Source organism: Manacus candei, unplaced genomic scaffold, assembly GCF_025592945.1.
Source record: "Manacus candei isolate 608988 ecotype Guabito, Panama unplaced genomic scaffold, ASM2559294v1 h1tg000028l, whole genome shotgun sequence".
NCBI lineage: Eukaryota > Metazoa > Chordata > Aves > Passeriformes > Pipridae > Manacus > Manacus candei.
In genome coordinates this window covers 6,608,644-6,623,197 of record NW_026138076.1, presented here as the reverse complement: position 1 = coordinate 6,623,197, position 14,554 = coordinate 6,608,644, and the positions used below count along the sequence as shown (strand labels likewise).

The following is a 14,554-nucleotide window of genomic DNA, read 5'->3' as shown; positions in this document are numbered from 1 at the left end:
GTGAGATGTGTTATGTTTTGCTCTGGGATCTCCGGAAAAGTTAGCTGAAAAGGTTGGACCAGGAAAGCTGAAAAGGCAACTGTAGTTTGTGAACTTTTTTAGATACTATTGGTTGCACTGCGGGGTGGAACATCTTACTGTAATGTTTATGTAGACAGACAGATAGAGTGTTCTGTGTTATAACAACAAAGAAGCGCATGCACACATACCCCTACTCTAGAGTTCAGCAAAGCCTTTCACAGACATTTTCAATGATAGAATTAAATCACTGTGTTCATATGTAAGATTTTTCTTCAAAGGGGCAAGAAGTGAAATAGGTGAATGTCTTATCTTTCTTGTGTAATAATTAACAGATGAGTCTAGTCGTGGTTTTGTTTTTCAGTTGCAGAACATTGTTTTTACTATCTTTCTTATGGCAAAAGCTTGTGAACTCCTAGTCCACCCTGAGTGAAACACTTCTCCCTTTCTAAGTAGAATGCTTTTTAAAAGTTAATACAAGCAGGACATACTTACCCGTATCAGCATCTCTGCTGAGAACAGAGTTAATTGCTTTGTGGTAAAGAAACACCACAAAAAGTTTTCCATCAAGTATGGCTCATCCAAAATAGGAAAGACTTGTTACATACCAAGTGACTACATTGAACTTTATTTATATGTCACACATTTTCCTGTCTGACCATGGTAATAATAGCTTATGTTGACTAGACTGAAATATGAGAATTTGGGAAGAAAAGAAGGGTTGTGCTTTTTCCTGATTTAGCTGATAAGAGCTAAACCATCTCTCATCTTCTAAGCTTTCCTCAACATGTGGCTTCAATACTTTGCAGGGTAATAACTTCAGCCTCAGCCAGTGATCAGTCCTATTGAAATAGCTGAGAGTTATAGAATTATTTTGAAATGGACTCAGTAAAAAATGGAGCTGGGGCAAACAGTACAACATAGAGGTTACACAACTTGTTGGACAAAGTTCTAAATGACTTGCAGCAAAGTGGATTATAAAATTAGGGAGGAGACTGGGTTTTGCTTACCCAAACTTCCTTCAGAAGTGGTACAAGCTGAGGTGGCTAGCTTGGCACTGCAGTAGCATAAAAACACTCAAGAAACACGCATATCATTGACAGAATTCACATTGTAGAAGCAGGGACACGTCAGTAGGATGCTCTAGGTGTTGGTGGTCCTTTGGTACATAGATAATTTTTCACTCTCATAATGAGAAAACCATATATGCATGAACAAATTTTCACTTGTGATCATCAAAAAGCAATGGTAAGAAGCATAGCTAGGCTCAGGAAAGTTTTCTTACTTTATTATTTGAGATGTCTTGGGAAGAATACAGAGATTCTGCTTGCAACTGTAGGGACAAAATTCATGTGGCCAAAGCTTAACTGGAGTTAAAGCTAACCAGAAATGTGGGGGACTATAAAAAGAGTTTTTTCAAATAAATTAATGGCAATAGGCAGTATAGAAATATCATCAGCCTGTTAAAGGATAAGGATGGTCACCTCACAAACACAGCAGAGACAAGGCAGAGGTATTTAACGCTTTCTTTGCCTCTGTCTTCAACATGGATGATGGACCAAGGGGGTCTCAGTGCCCTGAGCTGGAGGACCATGACTATGAGAATGATCAACTCCCAGCTGAGTTTGAAATTGTGTGGGATTCTGCTGCTCCAGCTGGATTCCTACAGATCTATAGGGCCTGATGGGATATTACCCAGAATCCTCAAAGAGCTTGCTGATGTCGTGGCACAACCCCTCTCAAGGACTTTTGAGTTGTCTTGGGAATCCGGAGAGGTCCCAGATGACTGGAAGCTGGTGAATGTTGCCTTGATTTGCAAGAAGGAGGACCCTGGAAACTACAGGCCTGTCAGTCTCACTTCAGTGCCTGATAAAGTTATGCAGAAGATTGTTCTGGAAATTATTGAAAAACACCTGAAAGATAACACAGTCATTGGTCACAGCCAGCATGGCTTCATAGAGGAAGGTCTTGCTTATCCAACCTGATTTCTTTCTATGACAAGGTAACTCACCTAGTTGATCAAGGGAAGCCAGTTGATATAATCTTTTTGGATTTCAGTAAAGCTTTTGATACTGTCTCTCACAGGATCCTTCTGGACAAACTGTCCAGCACAGCTGGATAAACACATCATGTGGTGGGTGAGCAATTGGCTCATGGGTCGAGCACAGAGGGTAACAGTGAATGGGGTGACATCAGACTGGTGACCTGTCACTAGTGGAGTTCCACAGGGCTCTGTCTTAGGCCCTGTGCTCTTCAACATCTTCATAAATGACTTGGACACAGGACTGGAAGGGATACTAAGCGAGTTTGCAGATGATACAAAACTGGGAGGAGCTCTTGACTCCTTCAAAGGCAGGAAGGCCCTGCAGAGAGACCTCGACAAATTAGAAGGCTGGGCAATTACCAACCAGAGGAAGGTCAATGATGGAATGTGCCAGATTCTGCACCTGGGATGGGGCAACCCTGGATGTACATACAGACTGGGGAATGAGATGCTGGAAAGCAGTGCTGTGGAAAGGAACCTGGGGATCCTGTTTGATGGCAAGCTGAATATGAGTCAGCAGTGCCCTGGCAGCCAGGAGGGCCAACTGTGTCCTGGGAGGCATCAGGCAAAACATCGCCAGCCAGTTGAGGGAGGTGGTTGTCCCTTCCTGTTCTGCACTGGTATGGCCTCACCTTAAATATTGTGTGCAGTTTTGGGCACCAGAGAAAAAGAAAGATATTAAGCTCTTGATAGTGTCCAAAGGAGGGTAACGAAGATGGTGAAGGGCCTTGAGGGGAAGCTGTATGAGGAGCGGCGGAGGTCACTTGGTCTGCTCAGTCTGGAGGAGTCTGAGGGGAGTCCTCATTGCAGTTACAACTTCCTCGTGAGGGGAAGAGGAGGGGCAGGCACTGATCTCTTCTCCATGATGATCAGTGACAGGACCTGAGGGAATGGTCTGAAGTTGTGCCAGGGGAGGTTTAGGCTGAATATTAGAAAAAGGCTCTTCACTCAGAGAGTGGTTGGGTGCTGGAAGAGGCTGCCCAGGGAAGTTGTCACAGCGTGAAGCCTGACAGTGTTGTCAGGCACATGGTGTGACTCTTGGGAATGGTTCTGTGCAGGGCCAGGAGCTGGACTCAATGATCCTTGTGGCTTTGATACCTCATTGAATACTATTTTTGCAGTTCTGAAGCCAGGAGGTTGGGTCATTGAGGGACCTTCACACTGGGAATGTTCACTGCTGGGCGTTGACAGTGCTTACAGATAATGCAAAGTGAATCACACACCAGATTAAATATGCCATAGAAGGATGAAGAGAGGGCTGATAACAGAATAGGCAGGAAGTTTGCACAATACAATGTGACTTTATTTCGTATGGGATAATTTTAGGTCCATTTTTTAAATTGCACATAAAATTGCTGTGAGGTAAGATTACTAGGCTGAGGGAACTGGTATAATATGGCTAAGAGAACTAGATCTGTGATTGTTATTGTTCTTAATGACAGTGATGAAAATAAGAAGTTTAACCTTAAAATCCTGGTTTGAAGTTGTAGCCAATCATTGAATGTATAAATTCCTTGTTGAATTATCTGATTAACATTCAAACTTTAACCTGGGAAATTCCAGGATGTTAATTTACAGAATAATTTCAGGTGTTTTCCTCTTAAAAGTAGCAAGAAGCAAAAGAAGAGATTTCTAGTAATTTTGTTACAGTTTTTTAAGCCTAATACATTGCTTTTGATTGGTTCATGGAGAACATAACCCATCCCTGCGAGACTTTTAAAGCAGGATTTTCAGTAGTGCTTGTCACTGTCTCAAATATAATATCATAGCAGCCATTAGAGTCCTGTAACTGATGTCAGAGGAGTAGCACTATCTACTGAGTACTATTTGCTGAGTACTGTTGAAAATATCACACTTCATTTTCTGTTTCTTTCTTTGAATCTAATACTATAAAAAGACAAAATCAATAGGTTTTGGTGAGTTTCAAACCAACCATTTTTAACATGCTTAAGCCACTTAGGACAAATTTGAGCAACTGAAAACTGTGCACAGACCCTCTCTGCAGTAGATCCACCCTGAAAACTGCATTTCAGGCCCAGAACATTAACTTGCCCCTTATAAGGGGAACTCAACTAACTGACTAGAATAAATTTGAAATTTAAGCATGAAATATGAACTCTTGCAATTAAATCAGTAGTCAGAACCCTGACGATAGGCCCTAGGTTAAGATGTCAAGTGTCACCATTAGCAGAAGTGGGAATTTCATAAAATCATAGAATTTTTAGGTTGAAAAAGACCTCTAAGATTATTGAGTCCAACCATTAACAACGCCAAGTCCACCGCTAAACCATGTCCCTAAATGCCACAACTACATGTCTTTTAAATACCTCCAGAGATTGTGACTCAACCACTTCCCTGGGCAGTCCGTTCCAATGCTTGACAGCCCTTTCGATGAAGAAATTTTTCCTTCCCTGGCACAACTTAAGACTGTTTCCTCTTGTCCTAATTTCAGCAGCTAGTCTGAGGATTTAGTGGGCTGGTCTTATCCTATCCCTCAGGTACTGTACACTTCTGCTCTCTACATATTTAAGTCTAGTACTTCTAGTGGGCAGTGTACAGCTCCTGCTGTACATGTTCTTGCCTGAACATATACGGGAAATGATTCAGTGTAGCAAATCCTGCTGCAGACACATCTCATTGTGTTCCATACAGCACCTGAGCCAAAAGATTCCTTCCAGGTGACCCTGGCTGGAGAGGGACAAATCTGATGACCTAATTCAGGCACGTGGATGATGTTGAGAGTAAGCAGTGCTTTAGAGGTGCTAGCAGCAGGATGACTTGCACAGCAGACAGACATGTCATTGTCAATAACTAGTGCTGATTTGATCTTTGAGATACTCTCTTCCAAGCTGCTCATCACAAGCTACTCATCAAGTCTCTTGCCAGCCAATGTTCCTGCCCCTTCAGGTCTGCTGATGCAGTCCAGCACTTACTCCACAGAGTTTTGCCAAAACAATCCAGATTAAGAAAATCCACCTTTTCAAAATGTTGAGTCTAGCCTGGGGCGACTTCTTCACCCAGTTCAGCTGCAGGCAAAGCAATATGTCTGACACACTGCAGACATTGTCATGGACTGTTGGCCTCAGATACTGCTTTTTGTAGAAGTGTGAAGACATTATCCATCCCAAGTAACCTTCCCTTTCCTGTATGAAAGACCTGCAGAAAAGGTCCTTGACTAAAAAGCTGTGCTGAAATGCTGCACTCTTGCACTGACCCTCTGCAAGATTCAGCTTCAGACACTGGCATTTCGTTAGAAGTAGCAGGTGGGAAACTGAGATGTGGTGCAATTCCTATTTTAAACCACTGTGAGGACTAGCCTTTTACACTTGAAATATAAATTAATTTGGAATCAGGCGAAGTCTCTGCATGGATATTGCACCAAAAATCAGACCCTTTTTTTACTGCACCTGCTGCCTGCTTGGCCTCTGTCTGCACTGTGCATGGAGAGGAACCAAGGATGCTGCCTCCAGCAGGATGGCTCCTAAACTAATTGCAAACACAGGGCAAAGTGTTCTGCTGAAAAGCACACGGGATAGCAATGAGCACTTGCAGGACCAGTGGCCATGCCAGGCCCATTTGTAAAAGAGGTGGGACATCCTATTTCACCTTTAGTTTAGGAAGGAGCACCTTGCTCACCAGCTCCTGCCGTGGCTGCAGGCTGGCCCTGGGTCCTGCAGTTGGGCACGCCATGGCTCAGCTTCATCAACAATCTCAAAGATTTCTGCTTTGTTCAGCTCATTTATGCGAATAATAAGCAGGAACAGAGTGACAGTCTTGCCAAGAAAAAGAAAACTGTTGTATAATGATATTTTAGTTATCTTTAAATAGGAAGGTGACTGGCACATTACACTTGACTCAAGTCACTACTGTAGTTAGAATTGACAAGGCCCCTGAGTTATTCTGTGCAGCCAATAGTCTCTAAACAAGCAAACTGGGTTTTCAGCAGGAGCATTTCTGTGGATATCTGATGTTTGTGATAAAGTTAGACAGTTGTTCTTAGTATGCTGTTGTTGGTTTTGTATATATTTTATGTATATAAAGTTGTCATGAGAATAGAGTTAGATTTTGAAAATAAAGAACTTTAATGACAGCCATGCTTTCAGAGCTGCTGACGATAGGCAGCAGCAGGATTAACATTTTCCCTTATTATTTCAGCTAAAAAACTTGGAAGGTCACATTTAAACCAGTAGCTGTTATTTCCCTCTGCCAACAAAGTGTATTTAAAATTTCAGCAACCAACCTTCCCTCTGCAGCAGCTATGGTTTAAAATGCAAAACTGTGGCAGTTTCTTGAAGGAAGCGGATGGCTGTGCACTGTCCATGAAGACACACCCTGTCAGCTCAGCCAGAGTTTGTTCGGTACATGGTCTGCAAGTGGGGGATGGATACCCCCATCCCCTCCCCCTGACAGTTATCACAGAAACACAGGTCTCCCTGGTCTCTCCTGCTGCCTCCCATGGTGCTGGCACCCATCCCCAGGCTATGTGACTGCTGGAGGTTGTGTCACCCACAAAAGGACACATGATGTACTATGCAGTACAAAACTAGAGGGATGAATTAAGTCCAAACATAAAGAGCCTCATTTTATAGGAGCATGTGAGTGAAGTGGACACACAGTTACTGCCCCGAGGACACTGCTGTGTCCCTGTGTTTGTAAAAACCTGTCTGACCACACCAGGATCAACAGAGGAGCACGTGGCTGCCTAACTTCACAGGGCACTGCCCAGATCTGGACTAGCCCAAGGATTAGTTGATATATGGAGTTAGGGCATTGCTTTCTCACTGGGGCCCCAAGCTGCCTTTGCCCTGGCAAAAGGGACATCAGCATTGGGCCCTTTGTTGTTGTTAATCAAGGTGTGGTATTTCTATTTAATAAAAGATCTGCCTCAGGTAATTAGCCCGCTCATGGTATGCTTTAGGTCAGTCACTGCCAACACAGTAAGTTTCCCATATAATATAATAACCTATATGTGAAAAATATAGGTTAAAAAGAAGGTAATTAATGTTTAGGGCAAGAACTATTTACACCTGTCCTATTGGCAGCAGGGAAGGAGTTTTGTAAGCAAGGGAAAATGAAATTTGAATGGTTTCAGTGAAACCTCTATGTCTGATAGCTCACCTGTGCAAGGAAGAGTCCTTGGAGCAGAGATGCTGAACCGAGGGGCTCGTAAGCCTGGTTCCTGGTAGGCTGGCAGTTGTTAACATCCATCTAACATAGTGTTGAACAGTCAAGCAGGATTTTCCTTTTTCTGAGAAGAAAAGAAGACAGTCTTGTTTCAGGTCCTGATAATGAGTCATTGTCTAGTTAGTTGTCTCCAAAACACAACCTTTCTCATTAGTAATATTTTTGTCTGTCTCTCTTTTATGAATCTATGTCATCAAGATCAGGTATACCTTCTTTCTCAGAGACTAAAAATCAAGTAAGACATTACATTTTAATGTAGCTTAAAGTTTTGCCTCTACTAGCATTCATCACACACAGTGGATGTACTGAAATCAGTTTGGCTTTACTAAGGCCACTAGGCCCATAGTATTAGCTCATGTCTTGCATTCACCCACAATATATAATAGCAAGTTTTCACAACCAGTTTACCATGGACTAAAAAAAGTGCACAAGTAGGGTTGAACACTTCAGAAAATGGTATTTTTGGAAACCATCTTCTTGAGAGGGATTGCTTTTCAACATGAAAAGGTTAGGTTGTATTGGTAGCCCATTTTATAAGGCAGTAATAACAGGAGAGGAGAGCTCTCAGACCAGACAAGCTTGTGTTCTTTTTCTCATCAAGGTAGAATCACAAAATATTCTGAGTTGGAAGGGACCCATAAGGATCATTGAGTCCAACTCTTAAGTCAATGACCTGTACCCATTGGCATTATTAGCACTAATACCACTGACCTTGGCATTATTAGCACCAAGTTTTAACCAACTGAGCTAATCTCAGGGTATATGAAATCTGAACTCTGTGAAGGTGTTGATTGTGACATGTGGCAATGAATAAGTTGTTGTGTGTATTTAGTTAAATCAATTGGGGTTACATGGGCTAACTTTCTTAGGCAGTACTTACTTATGAAACCCAGCCCTACGGAGCTGCACAGGAAAAAAAAACCCAAACCACATTTGGTCATAAATCTTGATTCCTAGTAAATTAGATAGGAATAAATGCATTTTAGGTTCACTAGGAATTTTTAGTTATGCACTATCACAAACAGTGTATGATAGTGTCTGCAGCAAAGGTGACCATCAGCACTTAGGAGTAGCTTCAAGAACAGCTTCCAGTACTAGAAATCATCCTGCTGGTGCAATGCAAAGTGCTGGAGAACATGCCAGTTCCTGCATGGCCACTGAATTACCAGCAGGTTTCTGGTGATCAGAAGAGGCTTTGCTTCGTCTCTCCTCACTCCGCAATCCCACTGCTCACCTGTAGCTTTCTAGACTTCTGCCCCAGCAACCAAGCCCTGCAGATAACAGAATACAGAGACTTTTATTTTGGAAGTTGACCCAAAACTGATAGCAATTACTCATTTCTAAACTTAGACAAAGTTGGGGTGATAAGTACTTCACTTGCCATGTGGCTCATGTAAAGGTAATGATTATTTCCCCATAAAGTGTTTGTATAACAAGCTTTGCTTTCGTTCTGGGAAAGGCAAAGTTACATTTTTAGTAACAAATTGTCAAATGGCAAACGAAACCGTTTTACTCTGCCTTAATTTTCTTAATTATGGCAAATAGTTCCCAGGAGTAAAATTGAAATGTCTGACTGTTACAGGGGAACATTTGAATCTGAGAGAAATATGTTAATCAACAACATTTTAAAGGAAGAAGCTATCAAAACTGAGGCAATTCCATGAAAGACCTTACTTCAAAGGAATTATGTTTTCTAAAGTATTGCTGAGTATCAGCATCAGTATTACTGCCCTCCATCTTCTTTATCTTCCCCTCTGATCTCCATATTTTTAAATTAAAATAGCTGAGAAGCATCAGTGTGTAACACTCATGGTCCAAAAACACATGCAGAATAAGGTCCTACCACAGACCATGGTTCAGAGGTCTGGTTTCCCAATCCCAAATGCATCTAGGAGCTGAACTAAACACAGTAGTGCTTGCCCTGGCTGGTGCAGAGGCATCTCTGGGTACAGACCAGCACAATTCTGGGCAGCTCAAGAGCTTTACTGAAAAAAAATCTGAGGTACTGAGCTGACTAGGATTTAAATAGATTTTTTTGACCATACAAATCAGGCCTAAGTGCCTAAATCTTGTGCCATATTTCTATGGACTTGGGCTTGCTGTACTAGTGAAGGACCTGCCTGCATGGTAACCAATGCAATGGCCAAATCGTTCTAATGAAGGGTATATATATCTGAGTCCCTGTGGGACAGAGAGAAACCTGTGTCCCACTGAATAACAGAACTACATAGAATAAATAAATCTGGCCAAAGCTTTGGCCTTTTTTTTTGGAAAATAAACCTGTCAAACCCAGATTGGGAGCATTTATTATGGTGGTTTGCAGAGTTTCCTACTAGGATCAGTGTATTTTGACAGTTCCATCCACAAATCGGTCATGAAGGCAAAACATGACAAATAAATCAGTGGATGAAGCAAAGGCTGATAGAGTTGTAAAAAACAACTAGGGGGAGCCAATCATGTAGCACTCAGTATGTGGGATCTACTCAAAAGGGATAGAGCTGAATGCAAAGCTGTGGCATTTAAGAGTAATAAACACAAGACATGCCTGCTACATGGGACATAACACCAGCAAGTGGTGCTTCTATAAAGGATTTGAGGCTAAAATTGAAGGGAGGAAAAAAAACCAACTCCATGTGGTTTGTTAGTAGGCATGAAGAAACAAGCCTTGGCAATACCAAGATGTGGGAAGAAGAAGTAGTAATGTTCTTCATCCCTGTATATAGGAAAGGTAAAAAAAGCTGAAACCCTAGAGAACTGCCCAAAGACCCACAAGCAATTTTAGGTGAAAAAAGACTAATGGTGAAGAGTTCAGTCTGCAAGTTTTATTAAAAACATAGAGTTGTGGCTTGATTGCACAATTTAAATATCACTATAAGACAAAAGCTGAAGTCTTGAAAGACTCTTTAGTCTATCAGAGAAAGGTTTAACAAGTAATCCTATCTGGAAGCAAAGCCAGACAAATTCCCATGAGAAATACAGCATACTTGCTTGTCTGATGGCGTGATTAGCAAACATGCCATATAAGGAGGAGAGGAGTCTACAGCTCTTTGATTCCTTAAAGCCAAGGTCCCTTTGGAAGATATGATTTACTCAGATAAATATTATAAGACTCAGTGTGCAAATAACAATAAAATGTAATGGTCCATGTCATATATAATCACTCATATTAAATAGTCTGGTGGACATTTCCAGCTTTAAACGTCAATGAATTAACAATACTCAGAGTCCCAGAGTGTGTTATTTAGTTGTGCTCAGAGAGGAAACCCACTGCCTTGCAGCTAAGGTCAACAGCATGATCATCTCCTCCTGTATATCTGCATTTCTTGCTCTTTGCCTGTGTTCAAATGCTCAGAATCAGGTTTCTGAGATTTGCCTTCCTCTCACTGGCTCAGCTTGCAGATCTCTGCTGGCTGCTTGGTCTAAAATAAGTTGCCTGTCTTAAGGGAGTGATTCTCTTCAGCTTTTGTGAAGTCCTATTGTAATAATGGAAGACAAACATGTCACACATTGTAACACAAGCAGCAGGCAACTCAGAAGCTTGTCAGATCACCCTTTGCACAAGACAACAAGAATTGTCCTCCCCTGAGGCTAATATGTAATGTAATGTGTGAAATGTACTCAACCGTACTCAACAGTTACTGCGAAGGTCTAGAGGAGCAAAGGGCTGTTATCCTATGGAAAAGTGCTTCTCATGCATTTGCCGTCTTTCACCATGGAATATGCCACCTGGCATATTAACTGAGGAATGACTTTGGCATCCTGTGGCAGCAGCTCTTGATGCCAGGGAGGTACAGGAAGGTGATCCTCAACCACCTTCCTCAAAGAGAGGCTGTGCCTATGTCCAGGACACACTCCTTCTGCAGTATCACTCCTCAGGCTGGTGTGGCTAGTTCCTCTTCTTTTCTGCAGCCTTTGTCACAGTTTGAAAAACAAACTTGTAGAACTATAGGAAAACAAAACAGAGAGGTGGAATTCTGGTGGTAGCTAACAGATTTTAACAAGTGTCCTCCTTCTTCCTTTGCCCAGGTTTTATCAGGCTGTGAATGAGTTTGACACCATGACCGCTGAGGACTCCACTGCAAGGATGAGCAATGATTCCACCAATGTGTCTACCACAAAAGTCCCTGAAGGCGTTGCTGGTGCGCCCAACGAGGCAGCTCTGCTGGCGCTCATGGCCCGCACTGGATATAGCATGATCCAGGAGAATGGGCAACGCAAGTACGGTGGCCCTCCTCCAGGCTGGGACGGCCTGCACCCTCCTCGCGGCTGTGAAGTCTTCGTGGGCAAAATCCCCCGTGATGTCTATGAAGATGAGCTGGTCCCCGTGTTCGAGTCTGTTGGCCGCATCTACGAAATGCGCTTGATGATGGACTTTGATGGGAAGAACCGCGGGTACGCCTTCGTGATGTACACACAGAAGCACGAGGCAAAGCGTGCAGTCAGGGAGCTGAATAACTATGAAATCCGCCCCGGCAGGCTGCTGGGTGTGTGCTGCAGCGTGGATAACTGCCGGCTCTTCATTGGAGGCATTCCCAAGATGAAGAAGAGAGAGGAGATCCTGGAAGAGATCGCCAAGGTGACAGAAGGTGTGCTGGATGTCATTGTGTACGCCAGCGCTGCAGACAAGATGAAAAACAGAGGTTTCGCCTTTGTGGAGTATGAGAGCCATCGAGCAGCTGCAATGGCCAGGAGGAAACTCATGCCGGGAAGGATCCAGCTATGGGGACATCAGATTGCTGTTGACTGGGCAGAACCAGAGATAGATGTGGATGAAGATGTCATGGAGACTGTTAAAATTCTCTATGTAAGGAATTTAATGATTGAGACCACAGAGGACACCATTAAAAAGGTCTTTGGTCAGTTTAACCCTGGCTGTGTAGAGAGAGTGAAAAAAATACGTGATTACGCCTTTGTGCACTTCACAACCAGGGAAGATGCCATTCATGCCATGAACAACCTTAATGGTATCGAACTGGAAGGCTCGTGCCTGGAAGTTACCTTGGCCAAGCCAGTAGACAAGGAGCAATACACTCGCTACCAGAAAGCAGCAAAAGGAGGGGCTGCAGCAACATCCGAAGTAACTCAGCAACCTAATTATGTTTACTCTTGTGATCCATACACGCTAGCATATTATGGATATCCATACAATGCCTTGATTGGGCCCAACAGAGATTACTTTGTGAAAGGTTAGTAAGCACAATTAGGGGATATGATGGGCAGGTTTGATCTCAGGCTGATGTAACCCAAGGTCTGCCCGAGCCAAAAGACAGATGGTGCTATGCAATTTTTTCTTAAATACTCTTTTATAGGTATTTTTGCCATATTTCAGTTTGGTCTCACTGTAATTTGTGACTATACAAATTGTAGTTATCTATAAATAATTGGTAACATACAGGCTAGTAGAAGGGAGGCATCAAAAATATGGTTAAGAATGAGATAATGGACCAAGCATGGGATGGGGAAGAGAGAGATCTGGGTGTTATGAGTGCTGTACTAACTCTGAGTAGGTCTAAGGATTCCAGCTTCTGATGTCTCCTTCCAAAGAAGGAAACTGGATCCTAGGTTTTAGCAATCATGACAGAGTGCTCTGGAAGTGTGGGTATGATGACCTGGTCATCCAAAGGGAGGGATGTCAGAGAAAGCCTTAGCTAGGAGCTCTCTAGGTATCGTTTACCCACTGCATTAAAACGACAGTCGTGCTGTGTCCTTTATAAAGTAATTTGAGAGCTACAAGCAAAAGGAATCGTGTGAGTGCAAAATAATTATTTTATTGTGTATACTTTCATTAGTTATCAGTTACAGTAATTAAAAATTAACCAAAAATCTGTTATTCATAAAGAACCCTATCGACTATAACTGCTGCTATAATTACAATTACGCTGTACTTCCAGGAGTTAGAGTTTCCTGAAATTTGATGTGTATTTCCATATAGCAGGCAGTTTAGTGTGAATATATTCTTAAGTACTTATGTAAACCAAGAAGTATTTTTAACCCTAGTCTATCAAGAATTTCAGCTTCTCCTCAGTTTCCAGATTTGTACTTGCCATGCACTATGAAGGAGTTGACTGATAGCCTAAATATTCAATTAGACCATCATTGAGTGCATTAATACTGCAGTGTTCAAAGTACTGTCGTAACACTTGTAGAGTTAACAAGATAAATAAAAGCAGTATTTTTGGAGATAGGGTATGTTCACATTTCTAATAAAATAGAGAGAAAACAAACAACACTAGTAAAAATATATGCAGTGGTGGGACAAAATTGGTTAAAGACCAGGAGAGGGTCCAGGTACCATCTCCACAGGGTCCCATCGTGGCCAGTTGAAAGATTGGGTCTCCTCTGGAGGACAGCTGAAAGCAGAAACTGTTCCTAATGCACAGAAATCACTTTGAGGATCCTCTCTGCTGAGTGCATTGAACCCTTAACACTTGCCACAAGAGTTGCACAGTATAAATGAGCACCAATATAAATGCTCAGAGACATCAAAAGCAAAACAAATGTAGGCTTACTGGATGCTTTTAAGGCACTTCTGTTTTCCTAAGCAGGTTCACTAGGACTCAGATCATGCTAACTTCAACAGCCACATCTCTAAGCATGTGCCTCTGGATCTCAGCCTGGGGTCAGTCGTGCTCCCCATGGGGCTGTTGCTCTCTGTTATTCACCATCCTCTTCTATGTTGTTATCATAAGCAGGCAGCATACGAGGCAGAGGGCGAGGTGCAGCTGGCAACAGAACCCCAGGCCCCAGGGGTTCCTACCTGGGGGGATACTCCGCCGGCCGTGGAATCTACAGCAGGTACCATGAAGGCAAAGGAAAACAGCAAGACAAAGGATATGAGCTGGTTCCCAACTTGGAGTTACCAGCCGTCAATCCCGTGGCCATTAAGCCTGGTGCAGGTTAGTATGTGCAAGGAGGGGAGGAAAGTAGGGGCGGCGGGCAAGTCCCCACTCCAAGCTCTCTGTCAGGCATGCAAGGGCTCCTCCAGGGCCAGCCCACAACTGCAACGGTGAGGACAGCCCCAGTGCTCCTCTGTGCTAGATGCCTCCTGGCTCTAGACAGGCTTTCTTCAAACAAGCGGCACATGGCAGGACAGGGGACAGGATCATCTGGGAACTCTTGAGGCCAAAGAAAAGAAGGGCTGAAGCAATGCCCACCCCTCCCATCCCCTTTTCCACTTCCTCAGGAGGAAGCAGACTTTCCTCTCCATCTAGTTACATACACTAGAGCATGGTTTCTAAGAGCAATCTTCCTCTCTTTTAATGTCTTCAATGCTAATTTCACCCTGGGAGATTCTTATCCTAGATTTCC

At 42.9% G+C, this 14,554-nt stretch overlaps 1 protein-coding gene across 9 annotated transcripts in view; it reads left to right on the top strand.

The window, feature by feature from the left end:
* RBM47 (RNA binding motif protein 47) overlaps positions 1–14,554 on the top strand; it is a 79,678-nt gene that overhangs the window by 58,597 nt on the left and 6,527 nt on the right. For 8 of the 9 annotated variants that reach the window (XM_051789980.1, XM_051789979.1, XM_051789981.1 and 5 more), the window contains 2 exons: positions 11,273–12,432; positions 13,936–14,142. In XM_051789980.1, the coding sequence (XP_051645940.1) occupies positions 11,273–12,432; positions 13,936–14,142 (1,367 nt within the window). The remainder of the gene's footprint in view (positions 1–11,272; positions 12,433–13,935; positions 14,143–14,554) is intronic. The other variant, XM_051789974.1, reaches the window with a different exon arrangement.